Source organism: Cicer arietinum, chromosome 1 (assembly GCF_000331145.2).
Source record: "Cicer arietinum cultivar CDC Frontier isolate Library 1 chromosome 1, Cicar.CDCFrontier_v2.0, whole genome shotgun sequence".
Classification (NCBI taxonomy): domain Eukaryota; kingdom Viridiplantae; phylum Streptophyta; class Magnoliopsida; order Fabales; family Fabaceae; genus Cicer; species Cicer arietinum.
This window is the reverse complement of record NC_021160.2, coordinates 9943618-9958156: the sequence shown is the minus strand read 5'-3', so window position 1 is coordinate 9958156 and position 14539 is coordinate 9943618. Positions and strand designations below refer to the sequence as shown.

General features: G+C 31.1%; 2 protein-coding genes and 1 pseudogene across 2 annotated transcripts in view; all 3 read right to left on the bottom strand.

Moving 5' to 3' along the window:
- Positions 1-2322, bottom strand: part of LOC101498737 (uncharacterized) — a 3941-nt gene extending 1619 nt beyond the window's left edge. Inside the window, exon 1 of the mRNA XM_073370749.1 lies at positions 1027-2322. Coding sequence (XP_073226850.1) covers positions 1027-2177 — 1151 coding nt within the window. The 5' untranslated portion in view covers positions 2178-2322. The remainder of the gene's footprint in view (positions 1-1026) is intronic.
- A 6859-nt stretch (positions 2323-9181) lies between these two features.
- On the bottom strand, positions 9182-11044 carry LOC113784966 (uncharacterized; annotated as a pseudogene).
- Positions 11045-14081: 3037 nt separating this feature from the next.
- The window catches only part of LOC101499055 (transcription termination factor MTERF15, mitochondrial-like), a 7564-nt gene continuing 7106 nt past the window's right edge, over positions 14082-14539 (bottom strand). The window contains exon 2 of the mRNA XM_073365657.1: positions 14082-14354. The gene's annotated coding sequence lies outside the window, so the exon portion shown is untranslated. The remainder of the gene's footprint in view (positions 14355-14539) is intronic.

Genomic DNA, 14539 nt, shown 5'->3' with positions numbered 1-14539 from the left:
ACTCAAATTTTTATAAGTCTCAAATCTTCAATTGAAAATAGCACGAAAAACGGCAAAAGATCAAAAATAGTAGTTGTAAAATATAAATAAAAGTAGTTGCAAAATATACCAACAAAAAAAACAGAAACAATACAGTAAAAACAGTAAAATAACAAAAAGAACCATAAAACATAAATAGTAAAACACAATAAAAAAATAAAACAAACATACTTTTTACAACAAATCTATGCTTTATCAATCAAAACACACATCCAACAAAATTTGAACTTTCATATTCCACAGAAGAGAAAACAAACATAGCCCATGCAGTTGTAAACTAGCTTCTTTATTTTACAGACAAATTGTTAGTGGCTGCAAACATTTTCTAAGTAGAAACATTTTTACAATCATCTTATGGATATATTCATGTTTTAGTGAACCGCTAGGAATTTCTACTCTGTCGAAGGTGAGGGACCGTAACATATGGTTTATGAATAACTGATGTTTTAGAGAACCAAAGGAAAAGTATTTAGAAATCAGAAGAATTACTTACCAATCTACAGCGAAATGCTAACTGGTAAGTATTTTAAATGATTGTGGCCCACAAATCGAAAATAAGTGCAGGATCACTATTGATGTAGGTCTTCACAATTGCACAGCTACCATAATTATGGTTGTATTTGTCCATGATTACAACTACAACTTTCACCCATTTTAAATCCAACAACAAACTCTGGTATATCTAAATTTATGCAATAGATTTTTGGACTAGACAAACAATGGAAGGAGAAATATTACTCCAAAAAGATATATTCATGCCCATAAATGCAAGAAAATTTAACTTTTAATTATAGTACTGGCAAATTACTTGTTGTCATTAAAACTGGTAAACAAAGGATTTTTAATAAATATAATCAAAACAAAACCAACATTTGTAACACTAAGAAAAGCTACACTAGCCCCAATCACATTCTGTACCAAACAATTTTCAAATCAAATATGGATCAAGAATACCTGAAATACCTGAAAATCTAATCATGATATCATGACAAGCAAGTTTTGTCCGTGGTGTATGCAAGATTTAATTTTTCCTCATACAGCTTTAATAGATAAGAGGACTCCTCAAAACGTTTTATAAACATATCAAGAAACAACTTATCGGACATTACAAATGGATAAATCATGCTTGCAGTCTTTTTTCGCAAACCTTTCTTCAGCAGATATTGCACTACTTGGGCCCTTGGAATGATCCTTTTTTCCAAACTTAACAAAAAAACTGAGGATCCTTTGACAAGGGCCATAGCATCCCAACCCAACTGATTGATCCAAAAATTCATCACTAAATTAATTTTATCAATGGATACTAACATACAGTAAGGCTGCGTTCTAAATGCTACCAGAACATCTTCATCAGACCAACCCCACTTCTTAAGGGTATCAACTTTCTCTTTCCACCGGGCTTCGGGTACAGTTGTTTTGGCATTCAATGCTACACCAAAAGTTGCTTTTGAAGGATTGAAACCCAAATCCTTTAATTCCTCCACCAACTTCAGCATGTCACGTGTCTGCAATGTCCGACAATGGGTCTTAAGCATTCTTGCAATGTTAGAGTCTGCCACTCCATTCTCAGTCAATAATCTGATGTTAGATGCCACACGCCTGTCTCCAAAGAAAGTTGAATTATGATTTACACAAGCAATAGTGTCCTTGTGAGATTTCAAAAACCTATAAACCAATTCATAGGTTGGGACTATTTGATTCTCCAGACTTGAACAGAGCACCATAGGGTTCATACTGACAAGGTTAACAATGTCGGAGTTAGAAGCACCTTTGGAGAGAAAAAATTGAAACTTTGGCAACACCCTTTTGATGGGGTCACAGGTAAGCAGCCACGGTGCCTTAGCAATGGTATCACGTAGTTGGGAATCTGAGAAACCATGGTTTCTAAAGAATGTGAGAACTAAATCAGGGTTTTGGTTGGTCTTAAATTTAACACTGTAAGTGGAGCAAAGTTTGTTAGCAAATAGTGGGGAGAAGCCAAAATTGTGGATGAGGTATGAAACTGCAAAAGAGGTTGAATGAGAAGTGTTGGTGCAGAAATAGAGAGATAGGGGTAATGGGTTTTGGGATATTGGTGAGAAAGTTACAATCTTGAAGTAGAGAAGGGATTTGTGGCGCCATGAATTGAAGTTGAACATGATGATTGATTGATGTTTGAGTGAAAATCGAAAGAAATTATGATAAATTATTGAAGTGGAAATTGGAGAAAAGGGATGAATATGAAGGCAAGTAAATATTTTGTTACCTCCATCCAATCTACTGGTTTAGGGCAACAATGGCGACTTGATGGTGCAGCATAGGTTGCTTGACGGTGAACGTCGAGAGAGAAAGATCTTGGAATTGTGAGAGGGTTAGAGACTTCCAATGACTGAGGTTTCAAAATGGACAATATTACAATAAAATAATTTTTTTTTTATTCTTTTATGAGTATAAAATAAAATAGGCTGCAGTCGCTTAATAATTAATTTCAGGTAACGTCTTTATATTTTTTTTTTGAGTTGGTCTTTTATTTTAATTTTAAGTGACAATTTGATATTTTATGTTTTATAAAAATTCAAAAATTCATTATCATCTTCAATAAAATACAAATTCACAAATTCAAAAAAATTAAAATTTTTTGAAACAAAACCCATAAAATTCATTATCATCTTCAATAAAATACAAATTTAATCAAATTCATAACTTAATTCTTGAAATAAACTTATATTTTCATTCTTTATTTGATGTTGTTGGAGATGAAAATATGAGTGTATTTGAATATTTGAGTTATGGATTTGATAAAATTTGAATTATATTGAAGATGATTATTAATTTTATGTGTTTTGGTTGAAAATTTAAAAAAGGATAACATTGTTGAAATTTTAAAACATAAAATATCAAATTGTCACTTAAAATTAAAATAAAGGACCAACTCGGGAAAAAAATAAGATAAAGGACTAAAATGTTACCTGAAATTAAGTTAAGTGACCACATATGTAATTTAACCAATAAAATATATTGTGAGTAATAGAAAACTTCATATCAGGATGATGGAGGGATGCTAGAGTGTCTTGCAAAAGAAGAGGTTGAAGGTATGCATTTTTGGTAGTACTAAATAGAATTAAGGTCTCCAAATAATTATGGTCAAAAAGTTGATGAAATATGACTTTTTAAGTTACACCAGGACGTTGAGACATAGTGTGACTTAAATAAACGCAAAAAATTGACATTTCATCCAGTTTTAGATCAAAATTCTGTTTGGGGACCAAAAATACGGAGAAATAAAATAAATGGATTATTTTCGTGATTCAGCTAAAATAGAGAGATCAAAACTGCAATTAAGTCATTATCCACAATAATGTCAATCTTGATAGATGAGAGATTTCAATTGATCTAATTGTGTAAATCAATACTACTGAAAAATTTAATTCAATGACTTGGATGAGTGAATTGAGTCCAAAATTTCTTTAAATCTTTACAATCTCTTAACAAATTATAAAATTATCTGATATCAACCTACAAGATATCAACCTACAAGATTTTCTTTCTACAATAGTAAGGAGTGAATCGTCGGGTTTCATTAATAATAATAATAATAATAATAATAATAATAATAATAATTATTATAATTATAATTATAATTATAATTATAATTATAATTATAATTATAATAATTAATAAATAAATAAAACAAATCAATTTCATTCACTCTCACTCTCTTTTTATCTCGCTCCCTCAATTTCCTTTCATGTTCCCCACCTCCACCTCCACCTTAACCCCCCCATTTTCATTTTTTTCTTTCTTTTCCTCTTCTTCTTCTCACTTAGTCACAAACTAGCCTCCCTAAACTATAAACTCATAGGAATGGTATACATTCCCTAAGTAAGTTTCCTCATATTTTTACAAGTTCTTAGGTAGAATTTTTGGTAAGAGTTTGTGTTTTAAGAAAGGAGAAGGGTCTATATTTCTTGAAAGTTATTTATTGAGATTCTTTGAGATAAATGCACAACTCTAATGTTAATAATGAATCTCTATAAAAAAATGTAGTTTTGTTTATAAATCTTATTTGTGTTTAGAATATATTTAAAGGATTTTTATAGTTTCTTAGAGTTAGCTAAACTTTAGAATAATTTTTCTAAAGTTTTGAGAATATTTTTTATACTCAAATTTGTTAGTTGAGGTTTTGCCTGCTACTCTGGGAGTTGTTGGAGAACAAAGTTAGTCGATTCTCCATAGTTGTGAGTAGACGACGATCATTGTCATATTTTTATTATGTTATAACTATTATTTTACTCTTTTTTATGTTAAAGTATTTATTTAAAAAAATTGAAAAACACAACTTTTGAATTTTTCCCGATTTCATAATTCTTTTTATTTTTGTGGTCTTTGTTATATAATATGTTAGTAGTTTGATTTATTTATGAGTGATAAAGTATTTAAATATTGAATTGTTATACACTTGAATATGTTTTTCATGAGTTATGATGAAATGAGAGATGATTTTTAAATACGTGTTTTGAAAATCGTTGTTATAATTATAAAATCGTTAACAACGGTAGGTGCATCTAGTTACATCGTTTTGATTAGAGAGAGTTACCCGTTAGATGGAGTCATCCCTATGAGATATGTCATCCTTAGAAGGCGATGACTATCAACAAGATATAAACTCCCGAATTGATGTGTTATGATGCATTGAGGGATTGAGAGAAGACTATCTGTTAGATGGAGCCACCCCTAAGGGAAAGACTACCCTTATGAGGAAAAGACTATCAATGAGATGAAATAGCATATTGATTCCAAAAAATTTATGTTTTTATTTGTTTGATTTTCTATGATATTTTAAAGTTGTTTATTTTGATTTCACTTCTGTATGAATTGAATTTTAAATATTTCTACTGAATGGCAAAATTATAAGTTTAATGATTTTATCATATGTATACTTTATTTGAAAATTATTTATATTTCAGGTAGTATGTTGAGCATAATTGCCACAAGATTGCAAAATAATTATTAGTGTTTTTTTGTGTTTCCCTTCTAGTTGGTGGTGGTTGTTGTCTCCTCATTAAGTCTTTGTGACTTACCCCTTCATATTGTTCTTTTTTTTTTTCTCCTCAGATTCACATACAATTAAGTAGCAAATTGGTAGTAGATTCAAGTCTCAATCATTTTTTGTTGGTAGGCATCTTTGATCGAGGGTTCTTTGTAAAGTCGATTGAGTTGTGATGTATTTTACAGCTATTTTGAGTCTAGAAAGTCTTTTTTTGAGAAATATATTAAATATTTCGATTATCCTCTTTGAGATGACTGAGTTAAAAGTGTAAACATAAATTTTATAAATTTGGAAAACGTTGAAGTTACAGAGGATACTTTGTCGAAATTTCGAGAAAAATTATATATTTTTCGAAATGGTTATTTAGAACTATTTATTTGCTTGATTGTTAAGTTAGTTGATAGATTTGTCAGACTAAGAGTATAGTTTGTGCGTCGGTCACGATGTTTAGTTTTCGGGTCGTGACAAGGAGTTTAGCATGAATTAGTTTCCATACAAAAACCTGAATTCTTTGAGGATATTGCCATTGACAAATTTTGTAAATCTTCGATTGCTTTGGATCTAATCTGTTCTAGGATTTGATGACATTGTATGTCGATTTTAATGAGTAAAATTCATATGAGGTGTAAATTCATATGAAACTGCAAATGATGATGAATTGGAAGTGTTGGTACAGAAATGGAGAGAAAATGGTAATAGGTTTTGGGATGTTAGTGAGAAAGTTAAGGGCTTGAGGTAGAGGAGGGTTTTGTGGCACAAAGTATTGAACTTGAACATTATGATTATTAGGGTGAAAATTGAAAGAAAGAATTATGATAAATTATTCAAGTGTTGAGTTGAATCATACAAGTGTAAATTGGAGAAAATGGGGTTTGAAAAATAAAAATTGAAAGGGATGAATATGAATAATACCTCCAATAGTACAGTCAATACCTCCCGGTGGTTGAAGGCGACAATGGTGGCTTCACGGCGACGGTGGCTCGCGGGAGATGATTAATGGGTAAGAGACGTTCAATCAATACTCGGCGGAGGGTTCAAATATTCCTCCACCCAACGTGTCTTTGGTTTAATCGATGGACGAATTTTAAATGATTTGGTTCTTCTCCTTCCCTCTTAAAAAATAAATCAAACATATATACATAAAAATATCACCTCTCCTCTCTTATTCTTCCCTCCAAATACTCCAAACCAAACGGACTCTAAAATTTGTGATACTTAATTAGGGGAATAAGTGATATATAGTGGTGGGAATAAAGATGATATTTGTCGTGATTCAAAAATTAAATGCCATAAGTGACATACAAACTATATTCTTAGCCTAACAAACCTATCAATATAACAATTAAATAATTTAAAATAAATATTTAATAAATATATATATATATATATATATAATATTTTTTGAGATTACAATATAATACACTATGTAATTTGAATGTTTCTAAACATAAAATCGTGTTCTAAACTTTTAACCAAATCAATATTTCAAAAGAACAAATCTAAATATTTAATACATTTTCAGATGACATTCTATATTCAAAATAGTTGCAAATCACGACTCAACAAATACTTAACAAAAGACCATTGATCAAAGATGCCTACCAACAAAAAATGTGATTGAGACTTGAATCTACTAATAATTTGCTACTTAACTACCTATGAATCTGAAGACAAAAAAATAAATAACATGAGGGATAGGTCAGAAAGACTTAATGAAGAGACAACAACCACTACCAACTGAAAGTGAAACACACAAAAAATGTACGAATAATTGTTTTACAATATTATTGAAATTATGTTAAACAATACTAACTCAAAATATAGATAATTTTTAAATAAAGTATACACATGATAAAATCATTAAACTTATAATTTAGCTATTTATGTAGAAATATTTAAAATTCAATTCATAAAAAAGTGAAATCAAAATGAACAACCTTAAAAAGGGTCATATAAAATCTAACAAGTAAAAACATAAATTTTTTAGAACCAAAAGGCAGGTTCATCTCATGGATAACCCTCTCCTCCTAAGGGGACGTTTCCTTTAAGGGTGGCTCAATCTAAGCGATAGTTCTCTCCTCTCAATCTCGTAACCCATCAGAAGACATCAATTATAAAGCTTACATCTCGTTGATAGTTATCTCCTCCTAAGGATGACATCTCTCATAGAGACATCTCCATTTAACGGATAACTCTCCCCAATCAAAACGATATAACTAGGTGCACTTACAACCGTTAACGATTTCATAATTATAACTCCAAAACAACACATATTGAAAAATCACTTCTCATTTCATCGTAACTCATGAAAAACGTATCCAACTGTACAACAATTCAACATTTAAATACTTAATAAGTCATAAATAAATCAAACTATAAATATATTGTATAACAAAGACCATGAAATTAAATAAATGATGAAACCGAGAAATTTTTCAAATGTCGTGTTTCTCAATTTTTTAAATAAATACTCTAACATAAAAAAACGAGTAAAATAATAATTATAACATAATAAAAATATGTGACAATGATCGTCGTCTACTCACAACTATGAAGAATCGACTAAGATTGTTTTCCAATAACTTTTACAGAAACAAGACCTCAACTAATAGATCTGAATATAAAAATATATTCTCAAGACTTTAGAAATTTTTTTCTAAAGTTTTGCTAAGAAACCAATAAAAAGTCCTTAAAATCTACTCTAAGCAACAAAATAAGATTTTAAACAAAAATACATTTTTCTAGAGGTTCATTCTTAGCATTGAAGTTGTGTATTTACCTCAAAGAGTCTCAATAAACACCATTTTAAAGAATGAGTACTCTTTTTCTTTCTTAACTCACTAACCCTAATCCCAAAATCATAACCAAGAGCATTTGTAGGAGTATGAGAAATTATACTTTTAATGATATTAAATTCATTTTATGAGTGTCATTTGTGTTGTAGGGTGAGAAGAAACAAGGAGAAAAAAGAATAGGAAAAAAAAATAGAAGTGGAGATGGGGTGTAGGGTTACTACTAAGAAGGAGAGAAATGATTTAGTGAAAAATCATTTTCACTCTATTTTTTTATAATCTAAACAATGGAACATAAATTTATTTTATTGCATTCCACTCTATTCCATCTCATATCACCAATCTAAACTGGCCTAAAAAAAAAAACCAAATTATTAGTGTTAATTTATTAGGTTTTTTTTTCATTGGCTAGTGAAGGGACAATTTTTTTTAGCTTTTGTCCAATTTGTTAAGTCCCATATCTATTTCCAAAATCAAACACGGTACAGTTAAACCACTAGAGTTGTGATGTCTGCTCATTTATTTTCAATTTTTCTTCCCACACCCCTCATTTTGCTTCCCACACCCCTAAATTTTTTTTAAATCCAAAATACCCAAACTACCCTTCCTTCTATATTCACTTAACCACTCATTTTCTATCTTCATCATCTTCATCTTCATCATCTTCATCTTCATCTTCATCTTCATTACCTAACAACTTCAATCTTCTTCAATCATTTTGATACATTTCATGTTCAATAATCTTTAATCATTTTGAACATCTTCATCCCTGTCATCATCTTCATCATTATCGTGACTCAAATCAACTAGGTATGTATTTTGTTGTGTTTTATAGCTGATTGTTTTTCCAAATCTGGGTTTCGTACGTCTACGTGAAACGAATTTACGTACTTGATGAAATTATGAAAATTCTGATTCTACGTGAATTAGGTTTACGTAATCGTACGTCAATTAAGTTTGTGTACATCAATAGAGTTTTAAAATTCATGTTACCTACGTGAACTGAGATAACGTATGTGTACGTGAACTCAGTTCACGTATCCCATACGTGAATTGAATTCACGTATACATACGTAAACTGAGTTAACGTATAAGATGAAAATTTGTAAAATCTCATGAAAAAAACATTATAAGCTCTTAATCATCATGAAAAAACAATTGGAAAGACAGAAAGTCGGGTGTGCAGTTGTAGCTTCAATTTTGAGGTTTAAGAGGTCTTCACAATTGCAACTGTAATTTAAAACAATTTTGAATCAAGCAACTTATTCAGGTATAAGAGAAATCATTTCACACTATCACAAACAAATTTCACGACAACAAATACAAAAATATTTCAACTTTTACATGTATTACTGAATAAATTATAAGGTATTATCAAGATCGATAAACATCACGATTTTGAAAAAATATCAATGACCACAAACCAAATTTATCCTACATTCCATGTAAGCAAAGAAAACAACTAAACCAGCTCCCATCACAATCTGGAGTAAACATGTATTCAAATCAAATATGGAACAAGAATAACATATTAAGGTTAAAATAGCTGAAAATCTAATCATGACAAGCAAGTTTTGTCCCTGGTCTAAGCAAGATTGAGTTTTTCCCATACAGCTTTAATAGATAAGAAGACTCCTCAAAACGTTTTATAAACATCTCAAGAAACATCTTCTCAGACACTATAAAGGGACAAATTAAGCTTGCATTCGTTTTTCGCAAACCTTTCTTCAGCAGATATTGCACTACTTGGGCCCTTGGAATGATCCTTTTTTCCAAACTTAACAAAAGAATTGCGGATCCTTTGACAAGGGCCATAGCATCCCAACCCAACAGATTGACCCAAAAGGTCATCACTAAATTAATTTTATCAATGGATGTTAATACAATGAGGCTGCCTTCTAAATGCTTCCAGAACATCTTGATCAGACCAACCCCATTTCTTAAAGGTATCAGCTTTCTCTTTCCATAAGGTTTTGTTTACAGTGATTTTGGCAATCAGTGCTATTGAGAATGCTGATTTTGAAGGATTAAACCCCAAATCCTTTAACTCCCCCACAACCTTCAGTATGCCGCGTATGTTGAATACCCTACTTCGTCTCTGAAGCATTCTTGCAATGTTAGAGTCGGTCACTCCATTCTCAATCAACAATGTGATGTTATGTGGCACAACACGATCTCCAAAGAAAGATGAATTTTGATTTACACAAGCAATAGTGTCCTTGTGAGATTTCAAAAACCTATAAACCAATTCATAGGTTGGGACCATTTGATTAATGCTTGCATAAAGGACCACAGGGTTCTCACTAACAAAATCAACAATATTAGAGTTAGAGGTACCATTGGAGAGAAAAAATTGAAACTTTGGCAAAACCCTTTTGATGGGGTCGCAGGAAAGAAGCCATGGTGCCTTAGTAATCATGTTGTGTAATTGGGTGTTTGAGAAACCATGGTTTTTAAAAAAGTTTAAGAACTGAATCAGGTTTTTGGTTGGTCTTAAACTTAACTGTGAGTGGAGCAGAGTTTGTTTGCAGATTGTGGTGAAAACCCAAAATTGTGGATGAGGTAGGAGACTGCAAAAGAGGTTGAATGAGAAGTGTTGGTGCAGAAATAGAGAGAAAGTGGTAATGGGTTTTGGGATATTGGTGAGAAAGTTACAATCTTGAAGTAGAGAAGTGGTTTATGGCGCCATGAATTGAAGTTAAACATGATGATTGATGTTTGAGTGAAAATTGATTGCAATGTAGGGATGCACGAATCGGCACTCAGCGAGAGCAAATTGTGTTTGTTGATGTAACGAGAATTTCTACTTCTTAGAATTATTTCTCAACTCCATCGATAGAGTGTTTGATGATCAAGTCATTAATCAAAATTAATTTGAACTAAATAAACACCAAAAATCAAATAAAAATAAATTTGCATTCATACAAAAATAAACTTTTAAATAAATTATATTATTTGAAAGGTAAGAAGTCAACTAGGGCTCATGTCTATCCTCTCTTACATATATGTCTTTGTATATAGATGAACTTTGTTTACATAAACATACATGTATGGAATCAGTTCCATAATTTACTAGAAACTAGATGAATCCTACATATAAATTGTTCATGAATGTATTAGGATTTGAATGAATGATAAGCGGATATGATTTATGTATATGTCTATGAATTGAGTTCGCGTAGCTTTTGACGTTACATGAATGGAATTTTCATAAGTATTAAAATATATATTTCACATATGATATGATGCTTAATTACTAAAACAAATAGCCAAAAAGGTTTTTGAAAAGTAGAGCAGAGAAGATGATTTCGAAAATTAAACATGACACTAGAGCTCTTTTGAATTTTTTGGTAATTAAAGTGTTTCAAAGAGTGTAGCTAAGATGATGGAAGGTATAGCTAGCAGAAATAAAAGTTTATTTGTTCATGGTTCATTCTTAGCAGTGTTTATTGTCGGGTGCCAAACCCATTAAGATAAATAAAACTGAACTAATATTATACATGTAGCAAAATGCCAACTCAAATCGTTTTTTGATTGACCAATTTCGAATCACAAAAAAACGTTCGCTATAATCCACAATCTCAATACTAGAAAGACTTCGAAGATTAATTAAGGTAAATGAATTATACAATCATTGAACCCAAAATTAAACTAAAAACCCAGAATTAAACCAAACTAAATACCTTCATACAACGTCCAATTTTTTTTTTCTTCTCTTCTTATATTTCAGTTAATGAAACCACTAACACAATCATTCAAGAATCAATTTCATTCAAGCAAATAAAATCATAATCAATCAAGTTTCTGAGAGAAGAACAATCAAGTTTCTCAGAGAAGAACAAAGAAGAGTGAAATTCGCCATGAACAAATTAAATAAAGTAAGGTTCATAAATTAAACCTCAATAATATCTACACCCAATGATTGATTAAGAAGGTTTAGCTCTCCATTGATATGAGAGAACTCATGGAGTTACAAATTACAAGAGAGAGAAAAAATTGAAAACTTAGATGAAGTATAAGCTACAAGAGAAAAGCTCTCCCAATCTTCTCCTTTTATCCCCCTTTTTCGTATCTGCCTTCAAACCTTTTCTTTTCTCCTTCTCAAAGTAGACTGACTGAGTATTTTCATGATCCCTAACGTGCCCCTCTGAATTAGCTTTCTAAAATGCTATTATAAACGTTAATTGAGTATAAGATGAGTGAGTTATGGCCAATTATATGAGGAGAGGTGTTGGGCTTGTGACATTAACTACTGTTAAAACTGGTAAAACAAAGACGAAAAAATGAGAAACAAAAGAATCAGATACTCAGAATCAAAGTGATTCTGATCTTAGGGTTATTCAATGGTAAGAATCGTTACAAGATTAGAGAGCAATCGTTACATGCTTAGAGAAAGAAACTACTGATTCCCAATGAATCAGTCCTCCAATTTCCTATTTTCTCCCAAAAACCCCTAACTGCCTCCAACTGATTACTATTTATAGTTATAGGTTTTGGTTCCCAAATTTCTAACAGAATAACAGCTAACCTATTAACAAACTAACTAACTAACCTGTACATTCTTTTTATTCCTTCTCACATATACATTTCCAAACCCCGACTTATTCTTACTCCTATCAAGGGGAAAAGCTGGAAACTGCTCTTGCAATCTAGCGGCACTTTCCCAAGTACTATCACAAGCAGGAAGGTCCTTCCACAAAACTAAAACTTCCACTGAGCCATTCTGATCTTCACGCCATTTGACAATATCGATTGGTTCTACCTGAAGTTCATACTCTTCATTCAACATAGGAGGAAGAGGTTGGGGTTGTTGGTGCGGCTTTAAAGCTTTCTTCAATAGAGATACGTGGAAGATTGGATGAATTTTAGAATGATCAGACAACAATAGCTTGTAAGCCACATGACCCACCCTAGCTAGCACTTGATAAGGACCATAGAATCTGTCTGCTAACTTAGCATAAGGTCTTGAGGTTAAGGATTTTAATTTGTACGGCTGCAGCTTCAAATAGTAGTTGTAAAATATAAATAAAAGTAGTTGCAAAATATACCACCAAAACAAAGAGAAACAATACATTAAAAACAGTAAAATAACAAAAAGAACCATAAAACATAAATAGTAAAACACAATAAAAAATAAAACAAACATACCTCTCATATTACTACATACACCCCTCAAATTTCTAAAAAAATAAAATACTTAAAATGTCCTTTAATATTTATAATATTTTTTAACTTCATTTCTCCATTCATGACAATTCTTAACATGTCATAATTCACATAAAAAAATCATCATACCTTATCAACCCTAACTCAATATCATTTAAAACTCACATCACTCACTCATAACTTACACCTCATCAGTTTCCTCATCACATTGTAGTTAAAGTGACCTAAAAAGGTATGTTTGTTGTTCTGTTATTGAGTTCGAATGTTTTTATTCTAAATCTGGAGATTGTATGTGAACTTAGTTCACGTACGTTGTGTTGTTACATGAACTGAAATCATATATGTTAAAAAAAAAAATTAAAAATCTCAGGATGTACGCAATCTTAATTCGCGTAAACGTACATGATTTAAAATTGCGTAATCAATGGAGTTTCAAAATTAAAAATCTCAAGATGTACGCAATCTTAATTTACGTAAACGTACATGGTTTAAGATTGTGTAATTAATGAAGTTTGAAAATTAAAACATAAATGTGAACTCAATTTCACGTATGTTTACGTGAACTGAGTTCACGTATGTTTACTAGAATCCAGTTTACGTAAACGTAAGTGAACTCAGTTCACGTATATGTTAAGCAAAATCCTGAATCTTTTTTGTTCCTTTTTGGATGCAGATAAATGGACCAAGGGGTGACAACAATGACAAAATGTGAAAAAGTCAGGTATAGTATAATCCATGTTCCATTTTATTAGATGTTATTCATGTTTGGTGGACTAAATTAACTTTTCATAATGATGAATTCGATAAACCTTCAGAATTATCTGTGAAACATGGAATAAAAGTGATAGTGAAAAAGTTTGATGAACTTGATGTACTTGCACAACTACGCAGACTACATGTCCCTGCACAACTGCGCCAACATCCACTTGCCACGACCCAAAAATTTAATGCCGTGACCGGCGCACAAGCTATACTCCTAGCCTGACAAGCCTATCAACTAACTTACCAATTAAACAACTAAATCGCTCTTTAACCATTTAAAAATATATATATGTTTTTTCTCGAAATTTCGACAGAGTATCCTCTGTAACTTCAACATTCTCAAATTTTTTAAAATTCCTGTTCAGCTTTCAATCCAGTCATAATTTAAATAACATAATCAAATTGCTTAATACACTTCCCAAAAAAATTCTAGACTCCAAAATAGTTGCAAATTACATAGACTCAATAGACGTTACAAAAATGGTCCTCGATCAAAGAGGCCTACCAAAAAGAAATATGTGGAGACTTGAATCAAATAACAGATTTCTACTCAGCTGTCTGCAAATCTGAAAAAAATAAGCAACATAAAGGGGTAAGTCACAAAGACTTAGTGAGGAGACAACAACCACCATCAATTAGAAGGGAAACACAAAAGGCACGAATAACTGTTTAATCGCTTGACAGAAATATTAAAAATCCAGTGAATAACGAAACGAAATCAAAATGAACAACCTTAAAATCATTATAAAAA